General features: G+C 40.7%; 1 protein-coding gene across 1 annotated transcript in view; it reads right to left on the reverse strand.

Moving 5' to 3' along the window:
- The window catches only part of plekha7b (pleckstrin homology domain containing, family A member 7b), a 54,293-nt gene that overhangs the window by 25,441 nt on the left and 14,388 nt on the right, over positions 1–14,464 (reverse strand). The window contains exons 2-6 of the mRNA XM_030094425.1: positions 10,313–10,396; positions 4,961–5,072; positions 3,938–4,042; positions 3,350–3,422; positions 2,810–2,910 (exon numbers count right to left, since the gene is read on the reverse strand). Of these exons, the coding sequence (XP_029950285.1) occupies positions 2,810–2,910; positions 3,350–3,422; positions 3,938–4,042; positions 4,961–5,072; positions 10,313–10,396 (475 nt within the window). The remainder of the gene's footprint in view (positions 1–2,809; positions 2,911–3,349; positions 3,423–3,937; positions 4,043–4,960; positions 5,073–10,312; positions 10,397–14,464) is intronic.

The raw sequence follows: 14,464 nt of genomic DNA on the forward strand, positions 1-14,464 counted from the left end.
AGTGATATGAGCAAAAAATAGACGACAACAGAAAATCAACAGGAAGTTACAGGTGATTGGCGCCGCCTCTAAAATAAGACAACAGAAATCGCTCGAGCTGCGCTATTTCGGGAGTCAGCGCAGAAGCCGGGATGAGTAACGGTGCAGCATCATGAGGGCTTTGAGAGCGAACAATTAAAGGCATCACTGGAGGGGGGGGTGACATAAATGCTATAAATTGTGTGAGAGAGCACAGCTGTGTCTGCTCTGAGCTCGGCAAAGTTTGAACATGTTAAAAACACACTTTTTGAAATGCAGACTAGGGGTGAGCAATTCAGTTTTGACAAACTCAAATATATAGATAAAATTTATCAGATTTAACCTTGTTTTTGTCAAATATTTCCAGACTTTTTCAGTTTGGTTGCTTTTTAAAGTTTGTTATACCATTCATATTTACTATTAAGTTAAAGTAAATATAAAGTAAGTAAAACCATACATAGTTAATGTCTTATATTTTTAAAAAAATGTATCACAAAAGACCTTTTTCCATATCTGATACAACATGTTCTACAATATAATGAATTATGAGCACAATAGTAACCTAAATATGGCTTTGTGGCTCTATGCCATGCACCTGAAAACTGACATCCTGCAGCCTTCTAAGTGCAAAGAACATGCCACCAATTCTGCTCATAAAAAAGACAAAAAAAATTATCTTTGTTATGATGAGACATGGGAAGCAGTAATATTGTCCAGGTTCAAGTTCTCCGTAATTTTAGAAATCCGGAAAAAGTTACACTTATTGTCCAGAACCACTTCAATTCATCTGTAATTGTTGGTTTTCGAGATACAGGAATACACGTGAAAGTTATGAAATACGGTCACTAGTCAACTGGTCACTTTTTTCACTACTAACCCAAGGATTAGCAGAGTAATTATTTCACTGTGTGACGATGCCCACGAGCACAAACTGAATCTACTGAAAACAGTCAATCAGACAACTTCAAAATAAAAGCAAAGCAGTTGTATTGCATGGATCACATGCACCCATTTTTTTTTTCTAATTTTTAAAATCCCATCAACCTCCAGTGGGCGACACAATGCCACGGTCTGATCCAGAGAGACTGATGATTACTTTGGTTATGTTGATGTTGGTGAGAGCGGGTGTGTTGACCAACATTTAGCCTGATGACAATGTTTTGCAATACTGGTGCACAAAAAAAATGAATAAATAAAAAATGAATATCATTCCTTTTTCAGATTCATCTGTTTAGCATGTGAACACAAAATAAAAAGATCCAAGCAAAAAATGTGAATTCAGCAGTTCAGCCTGCAGTTCTACATAACCATTTCTTTTTACACTACATATTCTCCATTCACCTGTGAATCAAACAGTTTAAGAATATTTTCTTTCCGACTCTCACTCAAGATTTCAGCTTGGCTTTTTCAGGCCTGCACAGAGCGGAGTCTGTAATTCACTGCACATGATGTCAGGAGCTCTAACAACCTGGAACATCCCATTGTTGAACAACACCGTCTCCTGAGCAGCTGTCATGCTTGCTTAGCAGTAACTGAAATTTTCCAAAGCACCTCAGATACCCATAATGAAATCTCCAGCTCTTTAATGCATGATGGCTCAGGGAGGGGAGGGTTGGCCGGGTCCTTAACTACAGGGTGGTGCAGCCGAGCTCAGGCTCGTCTCACCTAATGCTACATATACTCCCCGACAAGCAGGGGGAGGAGACTGTGAATAGGTTGAATGAATAATTAATATTCCCAGTAGCATAATTATCATACAAAATCCATTGTATGCAAGGCAATTCTTTTTTTTAATACACAGGAGATATGCGCCAGGCAACCACACATACATCCATGCTCAGTCTGGCATCCACACACACTCAGGCACGTTCACACACAAAAATCCAAGCGCAAAAATCCAGAGTACAAAGGAGCTGAAAGGGATTGCAGCAGAATGCCCTGAAGCTGCAGCAGTGCATCAAACATTCATTGTTCTTCGCAACACACTCTGCGTTTCTACAAAAGACGAGCTGGATAATGTTAACATATATCATCACATAAGAGACAAACAGTAAATCCCTTTGCTTTCTTCTGACGGAATGCATCAAAAAGAAAAGAGGGAAAGAGTTTGCGGCATACAAGTGAAGGCCTGGCGCCCCCCTTGAAGTGAAAATGATACAATTGTTTCATGTACGGTGCCATTCAACTTGTAAAGCGTTTCCCCCCGTGCGCATTATGTTCAGACTGCTCTGATGCAACCTGTGCAGAACAGTATGTTCTGATCCAGGAGGGCAAAGTGGAACCAGTGAGCTGCTAATTTGATCATATCGCACACTTAACATAATGCGACCAGAATAAATTAGTACTTTCACGGAATTTGTCTACTGCAAAATGTACAGTGCTTGTTTTTAAAGAGGTATTGGATATTTCTGATTAGAACTCTATGAAGTTAAATATGTACATATTTATTTTAAAAGATTATATCCACCATGCAAGGGAGATTGAGTTAGTTATAATCTTTTAAAATTAATTGTTCATCAAGGTTTCATGTTGACATATAAAACATAAAAAAAATGATTTCAATGATTTATGAATGTAAAATTCTATCAGTCAATAACTGTTGCAATAACGTTGAGGGGATTGACTTTTTTTTCCAACTTTTTAACATTGAATTATGAACTCTCAAAATAAATCAATCATGATACAAAATGAAAACTTCTTGAGACTTAATATATATATAAAAAAAAAAAGTTTGTAAGATGAGTTGCATGATCATTTTTAAAGATTGGGCTCAAGGTCACTTCAGTGTTACCTTGAAAGCGTATTTCCGGTTGATGTGGTCGTCGGGCTCCACCGGCGCGATGACGTAGCTGGGCAGAGGGATGCTGCCGAGCACCGTCTCCTCGCGGCTGTCTGTGAAGCGAGACCACACGTAAACACACACACGCCGAGTATCGTCAGAAGCATTCGAAACAACACCTGATCCCGTCAGGAATTCTGCAGATTTACAAACAGCCACAATATTAGTGAGGCGTAATCCATGGGTGACTCCTGTCCCGGCGAGGCCACGAGGCAGCGTGGAGCGCGGCGTGGCGTGTGGCTTATGTATTATTCAGGGTGATTAATGGAGGAGAGCAGGTAGCTGCTATGGCAACATAAGCAGCGGTTACATCCCATATTGATAAGTTAATAGGAAAGAAAAAGTTAATGGAGAAAAAAAAGGGAGATAGTATGTGTGTAATTAAAGCGTGCCATTAATCAAAACGACATCAGTTGATGTTTATAGCTCTGATTTCACAAGTCTCTTTTATTTCTTGTCACCCCTGACCAAGTGCACTTTTCATAGACTCACCTTTGTAGTAAAACAAGCAGTAGTCTGACAAAACAAACCACTTCCGTTTCCACAGTCGCATTCCAGAGCTGTCCTGGAGGTGAGGGAGGAAACAAAGCGCACGGCGGGTTTAGAAACGGCTCTCCTGGGCACGGATTTTAATTCACATCTTAATTAAAAAGTGTAGTTTGGGGGATAACATGCTCATTAGCGGTGACCGTGGGGTGCTGGGGTGCTGGGAGGGCTGGTACGCACATATAACCAGGACAATAATTTAGTTTTACTGCTTTATTTCTTGCAGCATCTGAGTACAGCTGCAGCTTCATCATTAAACTCAGCAAAGAACACTTTTTGTTCTAATACTATTTAATTAAAGGGTTTGTGTAAAGGTAATCAAAGCATGTAGCTTACAATACATCACACTGAGCAAGACATTAAAAGATAATTGTTAAAAAATAACTGAGAAATCATTGAAAACAGAGGAAAAACCCTCAATACAGATGTTTATTTGACTTTGATTGAGACTCTGTGTATAATGCTCACACAACACACTGAACCCTTGTTTCTGTGAAGGATGCTCATCTGCAGTCACAGAAAACTTCCTCTTACCTGCTTGTAGAGCCAGCCTCGCACCACCACCGGGACGTTGAGGTTCCTTTTAATAGCATGATCTCTCTTGCCAAAACTGTGCACTTTCCCCGTACCTCTGGAGTTCTGCACAAAGCAAAGAAGGAAAAACGAAAGTGGCAACCATAGGTTGGGTTTCCTGAAGGACTGTGAGCCAAAGGTGAGGAGGAGAATTAATTTGGCTGCTCTCTCTTTTTTTTTACAGGGGTCGCTATAGCAGCCATAGCGACTTGCAGCGTAGACTTGGCTAGTTTTATATATATATTTAATAATGCAGTATTTAATACTGTGGCCCATTTGGCAGCACATTTCTGTTACTGTCAGCAAAAAAAAGTAAATGGCCTTCTCTAATGGCATTACTTTTAACAAGTCATGGAAATACCAAGTGGCTGTATATTTATATTCACTTCAGACCAGGTTGGATCCTTGTGCAAAGGTAAATTAAAAAAAAGTGGAAAAAAATGACAGAAAACAAACCAATAGTTCACAAGTACCTTTATAACAATCAGCCCATTTGAGGAATAATTAACATTTGTAAAGAGGTGTAAAAAAAAAAAAAATGCCCCTGGCATGAAGCAAGGTTCCTTTGCAATCTGTTACAATTTATTCCAGTAATTTGATGCACTGTGCTGGAAAGAACAGAGTGAAACAGACTCACTTTTAAACTTGTGCTCTATGTATCTGTGTCATAATTAGAAACAAAACATGTTCGATGACAAAATAATCTGACCAGATCCACGATTAGTTTGATTACGAGTAAAACTAAACTTGCTAAGTAATAATAAATAACGGTATATGAGATTAATTATTTCTTGGGTTGATCAGGCAGATTTGTTTAAATTAGCGGGAGCTAAGCATCACAAGATAACCTAGAATACACCTAGAAATTATTTAGAAGTCTATGATACATGACAAAAATGAAAATCAACGAGTAGATTCTATTTTTTTTTTGTTCTCTCCACAACTGCTGCAAAAAAATATGAAAATCCCATTAAGGATGCTCACCTTTGACCCTGAGGTGCCGTCCACTGCTGCAGAGGTCACAGCCTTGGCAGAATCTGTGACCATGCTGGGAGATCTCTGATTGGCCGCCGACTTGGACATGCGGGACTCTAACCTGCAGTCAGAGAATATCACTGACACAGACCGGATGAGGAGCTGAGTGGTGATGTTCCCTCTCAACCCCCCTGACGGGCAGTGAAACGGAGCACGGCCCTGTGCTGAGCTTTCAGATAGAGAGGATGTGACTATTTCCTGAGAGCAACGTGAGGCCCGTCACAGCCACTGGCTGAGTGAACAGTGACGGCAAACAGTCTGGTCTCACACTAACCTCAGGGCACCCATCTCATATACACACTTGGCCTGACACTGACCTCTCAGGACACACATCACACACACACACACTTATCTTAAAAGACTCTAAGCCGAGCGTCTTCACCAGTTCTTGCTGTTCCCTTCATTAGGTTGCATAATATGATTCAGTATATTTTGAGATAGAGAACATGCAAACTCCACACAGAAGGACCCACACTCCTAATATTAATGCAAAGATATTCTCGCTGTGAGAAAAGAGTGCTAACTGCCTCAAAATAATATAATCTAATATGATTTAGCATCTACTGATCGTCTCTGTCGACTTTTATCACCTTCACTGGAGTGTTCAAGCCAATCCCAGATGAGGAGGGGTTCAAACCAGGGTACACCAGGGGTGCTTTGTAGTAACAAATTGGCCCTAAAACCATGTTTTTGGTCCATTAAAGAGAAGCCTATATCGAGTAGGCGAAGTTAAAGTCACTCACAAAATGTATATGACAACAGAGAAAATCTTTCCCCGTCAAACTGAAAGAAAACTGTATATGTGAAGTTAATAACATTATTATTTATTATACCATTATGAAGTGCAATTAAATTAAGTGAGTTGCTGAAATACGGTGATGTTTTCTCAGTAGAAATTCATCTTTCATACCCCGAGGTTCCCGTTGCTTTACCTCCCTGCTGTGTCATTACCATATTCTCATTTTATAAAAAATAATGTTGGTATTTTTCTTCTTTTAGCAGCTATGTGAGACTTTAGATGTGACTGATGTTGTACCTGTTGTCATTAGTATGAAGCTTGAAACTGAAACAAAACTGTCGAGCATGTGCAATTAAAAAACTGTGACAACCACCAAGTAAGTTGGCCAAATGGTTTGCACTGTAAGCAAGGGTTGTCTTTTTTTTCTATTTCACTCATATTACATACAGTTCCAATAGGGCTATTGTTCAACAATTTATTTATTTTTTGTTACTTTGTTGCACAGCCTTTAACAAGCACATCTAACAATTGGTAGAGAAAAATCTGTGTGGGTTGGTTTTGCTAAAACCTTGGGGAAAACTAAGTGTTTAAAGGGTTTGGTTTAAAGAATGCAGGTTAATTTTAAACAGTCTGGGTTAAATGTCACTCTGGTGTAAAGAATTAATGTTTATTCATTGACCAGGCGATCAATTCAAGTAACAAAGAGAGGTCTGTTTTTGAATTCCAGGCGAGGTTGATGAGTCCAGGTGTTTTAAACCCACTTGTAGGTTTAAGAATCTGGTTCTTGTTGAAAGGTGATGTGTCGACTTTTTAAAGAACTAAGTTTTGTTGTGAAGAGTCCTGGTCGGATCTGAAAAATCCAGGTGTATTATGAAGACTAGAAGACAAAATGTGGGATAATTTCAATAGCTGCATTCAAGTAAAAACAGTCTCTTTAAAAGGTTTCAGGTCAGTTTATGTGAATCCAGGTGTTGTTTAAAGAGTAGAAAGTCTACTTTCAAGAGATGTTCAGGGTATTGGCCAGATCTAAAGAATTCAACCAAGAAAACCTCCTTGTTTACTCTATGCTCACAATAGCAGGTATGGGTTTGAGAACATTCACACTCAGAAAGCAGCTCTATATTGTCCTTGGTTTTTTTTTTAAAGAAACAAACCCAGCACCTTGTTCCACAAAGGGGTTAAAAGCAGCACTAATGCAGCTGTTCTTTTTTCCCCCTGCTTTCTGTGCTGCACCACATTCTGTCGAGGGAAAACGAGATAAGGTATGTCAGAGACTAAAGCAAAAAGTACTGGTGGAATGAGAAGAAAGAGAGAGAGAGTCCACAGTGGAACAAAAGTTACAATATCTGCACTCACACGCTGGACAGCAGCCAGTATTTTTACAGGATGTTACCATCGTATCAAGGGGACTCTACTCCTTTATGTGAAGCTTTCATACTGTTTACCGCCACTGTCACTGGAGCAGTTCCCCGGGAGATTTGTTGTGGCATGTGGAGCTAAGAGGCAATATTTCATATTGTATAGCATAGAAGGGGGGAAGTCGCTGGGCTCCATCTCTGGCTATGATAGGGAGGAAGGTCTATTTGACATTTCTAAATCCTTTCAGGCAGTGGCCGTGCATAAGGAGAGTTAATGAATTGATCATTGTGTAATAATCTATAACAAAGTCAAAGGCTTCGGGCCACTGAAGCTCCGGCTGATCGACCTCTCTGTGGGGAGGGGCCTCCCGAAGCTGCCTTTCCGCCTCTGTGCTCAATCCGATACAGGTCTCAAGGGTACAGCGCTGAAATCCTTCTTCCTCTTAGAAGTGATTCAGTGATTCATACAAGGAACCAATTTCATATTCCCACATCATTAGAACCAGAATGAATCCCAGAACATCTCCATGACCGAGGAAAGGTCTGCAGCAGTTAAGTATTCACAGAGAAGCCCGGCCTGCACTGCGCGGTGGCTGTCACGCACCGCGCCGCAGTCACGTCCACAACGGGATTTTAACGAGGAGGTTTGAAAAGACGAGTGCTGGAGTTTCCACAGGAAAGCAGAAACAGCCTTAAAGAGCTCCAGTTTTACACATGGCTGAGCTTACTTATTACAAGGAGTGCTTTTCAACCTCTAAACAGTTGTATGAGGTTTTCTGTTTTCCATAAACCATGGGCTTGGAGATTTGGTAGATGTAGAAACCAGGTGGGAACCTTTTTTGATTGATCAATTGATGAATGTGTTTGTTTACCTGCACTCACACCACATACTGAAAGTGCTTATGCTGCCTCGTTTTTTTCTTTAATTCTGAAAAAAATCAATATAAACAACATGATGAGTTGTACGAGTATTCATGTTGAATCATGTTAATGAAAAAAGAAACAAGGATTTAACTTATTAATTCCAGTCACTATCAGCACGTATTGTTTATACATGCTTCACTTGCATCGTCACAGCCCCGCATTTGCAGCAGTGACAGCTGCCATGTAAGGTACCTGAACTCTATTAGAAACAACCTATGGCTTAGTGGCTCACCGAGGAACGCACTGAAACACGGACAGACAGACACAGGGGATAGACTCGCCACGCTTGGGATTGAACAACCATCTGCTCGACCAGCTGAGGCAAAGCCGCTCCATAGTCATTAAAGTTTCATTGTCAAACTGATGGAATGATTTGAATTTTTAAGCTAATATTGATCAATCCAAATAATTATGCCAATGACACCTCATACACTGTATATAATAAGTTAATGCCATAACTGGTGTTTTAAACATGCATCTGATTGACTTATTTTAATCAAAAATCAAACCTCAACGTGACAAACTGACTAAACTTCAAGAGCATAAAAATGGTTAGGACACCCTCAAAAATAGTGATTGTATATAGTACATTTATGTTATAATGTATATTTAATAGTCTTTACCGAGTATTACAGACTAGAACAAAGGTTAACTTCTGTGTTGAATCCCAGCATGGAGAGTTATTGTCACATAAAAGGTAAATCAACTTTACTTTAACAGTTTATTTTACCGCTTCAGCAGTGCCAGTGTGTTTTACATGATCAGTCACCTTCACCTATTCTTACACACAATCACACAATGATTCACACACCAGTGGTGGCTGTCACAGAAGATCCTCGCACATCGAGTGGAAAACTTTACTGACTTCAGATTTTAACAAATGGACAGGCGAAGATTGGGAATCGTACCTCCAACCTTGAAAGATCTGCTGCTCTGACAACTGAGCCACAGTTCAGCATAATCTCCTGCTGCTCCAGAAATAATTATTGCGGTTATTCTTTCCTCGCCGCTGATATGGCAGCCATTCCATATTGTAAGAAGACTCTACAACTTATGTTATTCTTAACAGTGATGAGGATTTAAAAGGATTACAAGAGTAATTCCAGTACCGGTGAGGCAACTATAACTTTAAAAGCTGCTCATCTTATACAAATCCAAAAAGCAGATGTTAACCGAGGACATTGTAGAAATGTAATGCAGCACTCACGTGTCTGCATTTCAAAATGCCTTCAGTGTCTTTAGTGGAATCTTTGCTGTGTTTGATCATCACACGTTGACCACACATCACACAGCTCTGTGGGGACAACAGCATTCTCCCACGGCTAGGCTAATCTGTTACTCCAAAGTGCTTCTAGGCGTGTGTGTGTGTGTGTGTGTGTGTGTGTGTGTGTGTGTGTGTGTGTGTGCGCGCACATTTGGCTATAATTGCAGTTAGTCACATTCCTCCATTTCTGAGCATTTGATGTAAAAATCTGAATTAAATACGTAAAACACATTTTGGTAGATGAACGAATGAATAGCTGTTTATTTTTAAACAAGAAAATCACATTCATTTATTCACATTTTAATCTTCCAGTCTCAAGACAACTGTGCGCTGTGCCCTTTTTCCATCCTACAGCTTTCAAACTGTGCAGCTTCCATCCTTCTCATCTGTTTCATGCATCACATTCATCTGCCTGCTCCAACTCAGGTGCACTGAGAAACATTCCATGTTTGCACAGTATAGAAGCGATTCATTGTTTCAAAGCAGCATTCATTCTGTAATTAAGTCATTAATCACACAGGAACGCACACAGGCAATTTAGAGTTATCAGTTAACCTCAAATCCACATTTTTGGGGTATCTGAAGAAAACCAGTGCAAACACAGGAAGAGCATATAAACTCCAGAAAGAAAGGCCCCCAAGCCCAATTCAGACTTGAACCAGGAACATTCTCGCGGTGAGTGCTAACCACTACACCATGTCAGTGTCACTTTGGAGAAGCTTCATTAAGCTGAAGAGTAAAGCTGAGAACCCTCTGTAATTGAAATCTAATAACACGTCAGAAGCGTGAGATGTGAGAATCATGACGATAATTAATTAATGTAGCTTAATTTAGAAAGAAAAATAAACTGGCCGCAGCTCTAAGATGACTCCTTAATCGTATGTTAACTGTCACTGCTTGCCACTGCCATATGCTTATCGGAAAGTTAAAAGCTGCTTCTCATTCTAAATAAGCTCGTTGCATTTCAGAGTAAACGTAGTTATGTGCATTGTTCAGAAGAAAAGGGAGCAGCTCACCTGTCTTGTAGTGTGTATTCTATGTTTTCAGGGGAGATGTGTCCAGTCACAGGATGCCTAAACGAAGTCGCCCTCAGGTTGTGGCTGAAGAAGAAACAACACAGAAGGAAAATGACAAATTGTTTACCAAATTCAACTCGCTGCACATCTGTGTTTTAGTACTACTTTCAGGCAACAGAAACACATCATTGTCTTTGCTTACACCGATGCTTCAGCCTACCATTTAAAGATCCATGGTAGCACTGCAGCGAGCCTCAGCTCATATTGTTTTTCACAAAGTGTGGCGCTCAGCAATCTCCCAAAGCCAGCTCACCAGGCTTTATTGATTTCAATTAGATGAGGCCATTCAGTGCTTTAACTAGAGCATAAAGGCATGTTAGAGTCAGAATGACAGAATAAGGAACAGAAGACAGTCACGCTGCTACTGACGAGGGGAGGAAAACATCCTGTCAAGACTGTGTTTGCTCTCTATTGATGCTATATGTGAATACAAACTAAATTAGGAAATAACATGGGTGAATTTACTTTAGTTCAACATGGCAATCAAATGGAATATTTAGTCTCATAACATGTTATCAATATTTAACTGCAATGATGTTCAAATTTTTCCTGATCGCAGACTGTTATGTGGAAAAAAAAAAAAAAAAAAACTTTATACATCGACTGCCTAAAAGAATAACAGATTGCAGCACAAAGCAAACCATTTGGTTTCACACAGTGATGCTTGGGGGCTACTTCTCAGCCTCATCATCTAACAATTATAACAGGCTTTGCTTCAGTCTTTCATTAAGCTTTTAATTTGGCTGCTCTCACTATTTACACAAAACTATAAACGGAGGACCACTGAAACTGCTGGTCGCCACTGACTCTATCAACTCAAACTGTGGCACCGTCTCTATGCTGCTATTTCACAGAGCAACATTTTCAACATTTTCAATCGTATTAGGTAGATATAAACACAATTTTAGGAATGTGTTTGGCAGAAATAAAATATTGACTGACTTTCATTGTTATCCAAAAGTTTAGCAGGAAATACAAGCCTTCTTATTATTTTGTGTTAAATTACATAACTAGTACAAGACCTTTGTCCTTTCCAGGTGTGAAAAACAAGGTCAACAAGAATCTACTGAACTGCAAACCTGTGTTGTAGCCTTGATTTTCTTTACGGGACATTTTTTAATTTCCCCTGAACCACTCATGTTTCCTCACATCATCAACGTGCACAACATATTCTTCCACAGCTGAAAAACACTGTGCACAAGTCTGCTGTAAACACTGAGTAAATACTGCTGTACAGAGGCTAAATACACAGCCTGCTTTTCCATAAACATGCACAGGGGCACAGATAAACAAATGGATGTGATAAACATGTTTACTCGATCTTCACTCAAAGTGTAGTAAATGAAAATAAATGGCTATATATCAAGCAGTAAGGGGGGAATCCTCTGAAGGATAGCTGCTAAGTTTTATGTACTGTAAAAGCACCGAATGGTACAAATACAAATCGGTTTCCCACTGCAACGCCATGCAGCAGAGGGGAGGAGAAACAAGCTGAGTGGAAAGATTTATGAGTTGATACTTCAGCGAAGTTCAGGGGGGGATGAACCAATTCTACACGCACACAAAACATTACAAAAGAGCCATGCACTGAGCTTAGAAACATGTGTGCATTGACTGCATACAGCATGTGCTGATGTATTCATGAAAAGAAAGACACACCACATGGGCATAGTCAGTGTTGTTTCCAGTAACAGCTCATAATTTGCTGAGCTGCGCTGGGCACACACAGCACTGCAGCAGCTCCCCCTCTTAATTAGGAATCTGCATTCTTTGAGGCTTTTGTTTTAGCCGCATTATTTCTGAACTATTTGTCACGGAATTTGCAGCATCCCCAGTTAGTGTACGAGCCACACACTGCAGCACAGTAGATCTGTTTGTTTGCACAAAACCGGTTTCCACAAAAGCTCGCGAAGGTGCTGCTGAAGAGGGGGGAAGCCGTGCCCGTGTACACTACAGCGGCTCCTGGTTTGTATATCAGGGATACAGCTTTGTAGTCAGAGTAATGTCAGAGCATGATGACAGAATCTAACAACACAAACAAGATTGCGTGCTTTGATTGCACATAAATCACAGGTTGCCGCCATATAACGCATTTAACAAAATGAAAGGCAAAACACACGACAGAAAGGTCATCTGTCAAACCATCTGACAGTCAAGGCTCCTTTTTAAAGGTTGATTAGGTCACAACAACTCACCACGCAATCGACAAATATCTATCGTTCATGATGTGAGTGTACAGTTGATGTGCTCAGTCTCCAACAAATCATGGCTGGATGCAGTTTTAATTACAAGGACGGAGGACATTAAACTACTCATATGTAGCAGGACGGAAGAGCACTGCACCATCCAGTCAAGCTCTTTTCATCAGGCCAGATAAGGAGGGTAAAGATATACCAAAGATCTTAAGGAAAGCAAGATGTTTCATTTAAAAAGTTGGTGAAGGGGAAATGCTGTTTTTTAAACAAATGTAGAGATTTACAGGCATAAACTACTCTAGATACACAGAGTTTGGTGCACTGTAAATAGGAGTAACGTGAGAAGGTAGAATCATCTGGTTTCAGCCCGATCTTATAACAAGAAATGCATAAAAGCAGCAGCAGAGCCATTCAGATGAGAAGAACGTCCAGGCTTGTGTTTCGCAGTGCTGCAACAACTGGGAGTCTCAGTTAACGCCTTGGCCCTGGCGCGGCCCAACTTCTTGCAGAACAACAAAAGGCTGGAGGTAATCCCTGTCCAACACAACAGCCAAGACTTGGCAGAAAGGGCACGAGGGGCAAGACTCTGTGGACTGAAAGCCTCTCCATTTCTCACACTTCCAGAGAATCCTGCACAGCTCAAATCTACCAAGGCAGTGACGACACCAACCCACTTAAAAACTGAAGCCCTGCATGTATTCACACAACTCCTATCAAAACACTGAAGAAACACGCTAAAGCCTGCCGTATAATCCATCGCAGCGATGGTCTCACCCACTGTGAGGTCGTGAATCATCGTGGATCGGCTGCAGGGCTCGCTGCGCTGCTGCAGGTCATGGAAATCCTCTCATCGTGAGTACGGCAGGTGGAAGATACAAAGAAGGTCTCTGCCAGCAGCTGATATCCAGACAGAGCGGAGCCAGCGAGATGCGAGCTGAAGAGAGAGCTCTCTATAGTCACTCTGTCCTGCTTCATACGTCGGGGTTTCGTGCCACACTTGCCGGGTGACTGGAGATAAACCATCGACCTCCCTGCAAAGCCTTCACAGGGATGCCTCAGTCGCTCATCAGGTCCTCCTCCTTCTCAGTTTGGTCTTCCTCCCTCTCCACCTTTCATCACTCCCTCATTTTAGAACTGAATTAGCTACACTTTTGCTCAATTTCTTTGGGAAGAGTTACAATTGGCGTGCCTCATTTCGGACTGTCCAGATGAAATTCTCTATATAAATTGCTTAGTTTGTTTTTTTTTTTCACAAAAACATCCATTGCCATTCTCCAGGTTGTGATTGTCCTGCTATCCACTGAGTACTATTTCGCGCAAGGAGCGGAACGTTTTGGTTGTTGTTGTGTTTTTGTTTTTTCACTGCCCAAGTCATCATTCCTCCATGATCGTTACTGGCTGCTTTTAAAATTCCCATCACAAAACATTTGACCGTGGCGTCTCATAAAGACACACATTCCCACACATGACCTTTATTCCACATCAATGAGAAATTCTTAGAATCCTTTAGTCAGTGACTACAACATTCACATGAAACACAAACCCTAACAGACGGTTGACAGTTCAAACAATGATCTGGTAATATATTGCAACATGCAAAGCAGATATCTTTCTTAACTTCTCAGGCACCCTCAAGGTCACCTCGGGGTCCTTTGTAAAGTCCTGGTTTAACAGTAACATTGACCTGTGACTTCTGCTAAGAAGGAATTGTAACTAATCCTGGGGAATGCAGGGCAGGGGAGCAGGTGGTACCAGCACTGAGTCTGACAGAGCACCGAGCCCACGTGAGCTTCAATCACTACAGAGTTTGAGTATTTTTTTAATTTTTCTCCCTGACATTTTAATTGTGAAAATAATTTATTGACTTTTTTTAAAATATATCCAGGCATTGTGCAGG

Source organism: Salarias fasciatus, chromosome 1 (genome assembly GCF_902148845.1).
Source record: "Salarias fasciatus chromosome 1, fSalaFa1.1, whole genome shotgun sequence".
Taxonomy (NCBI): domain Eukaryota; kingdom Metazoa; phylum Chordata; class Actinopteri; order Blenniiformes; family Blenniidae; genus Salarias; species Salarias fasciatus.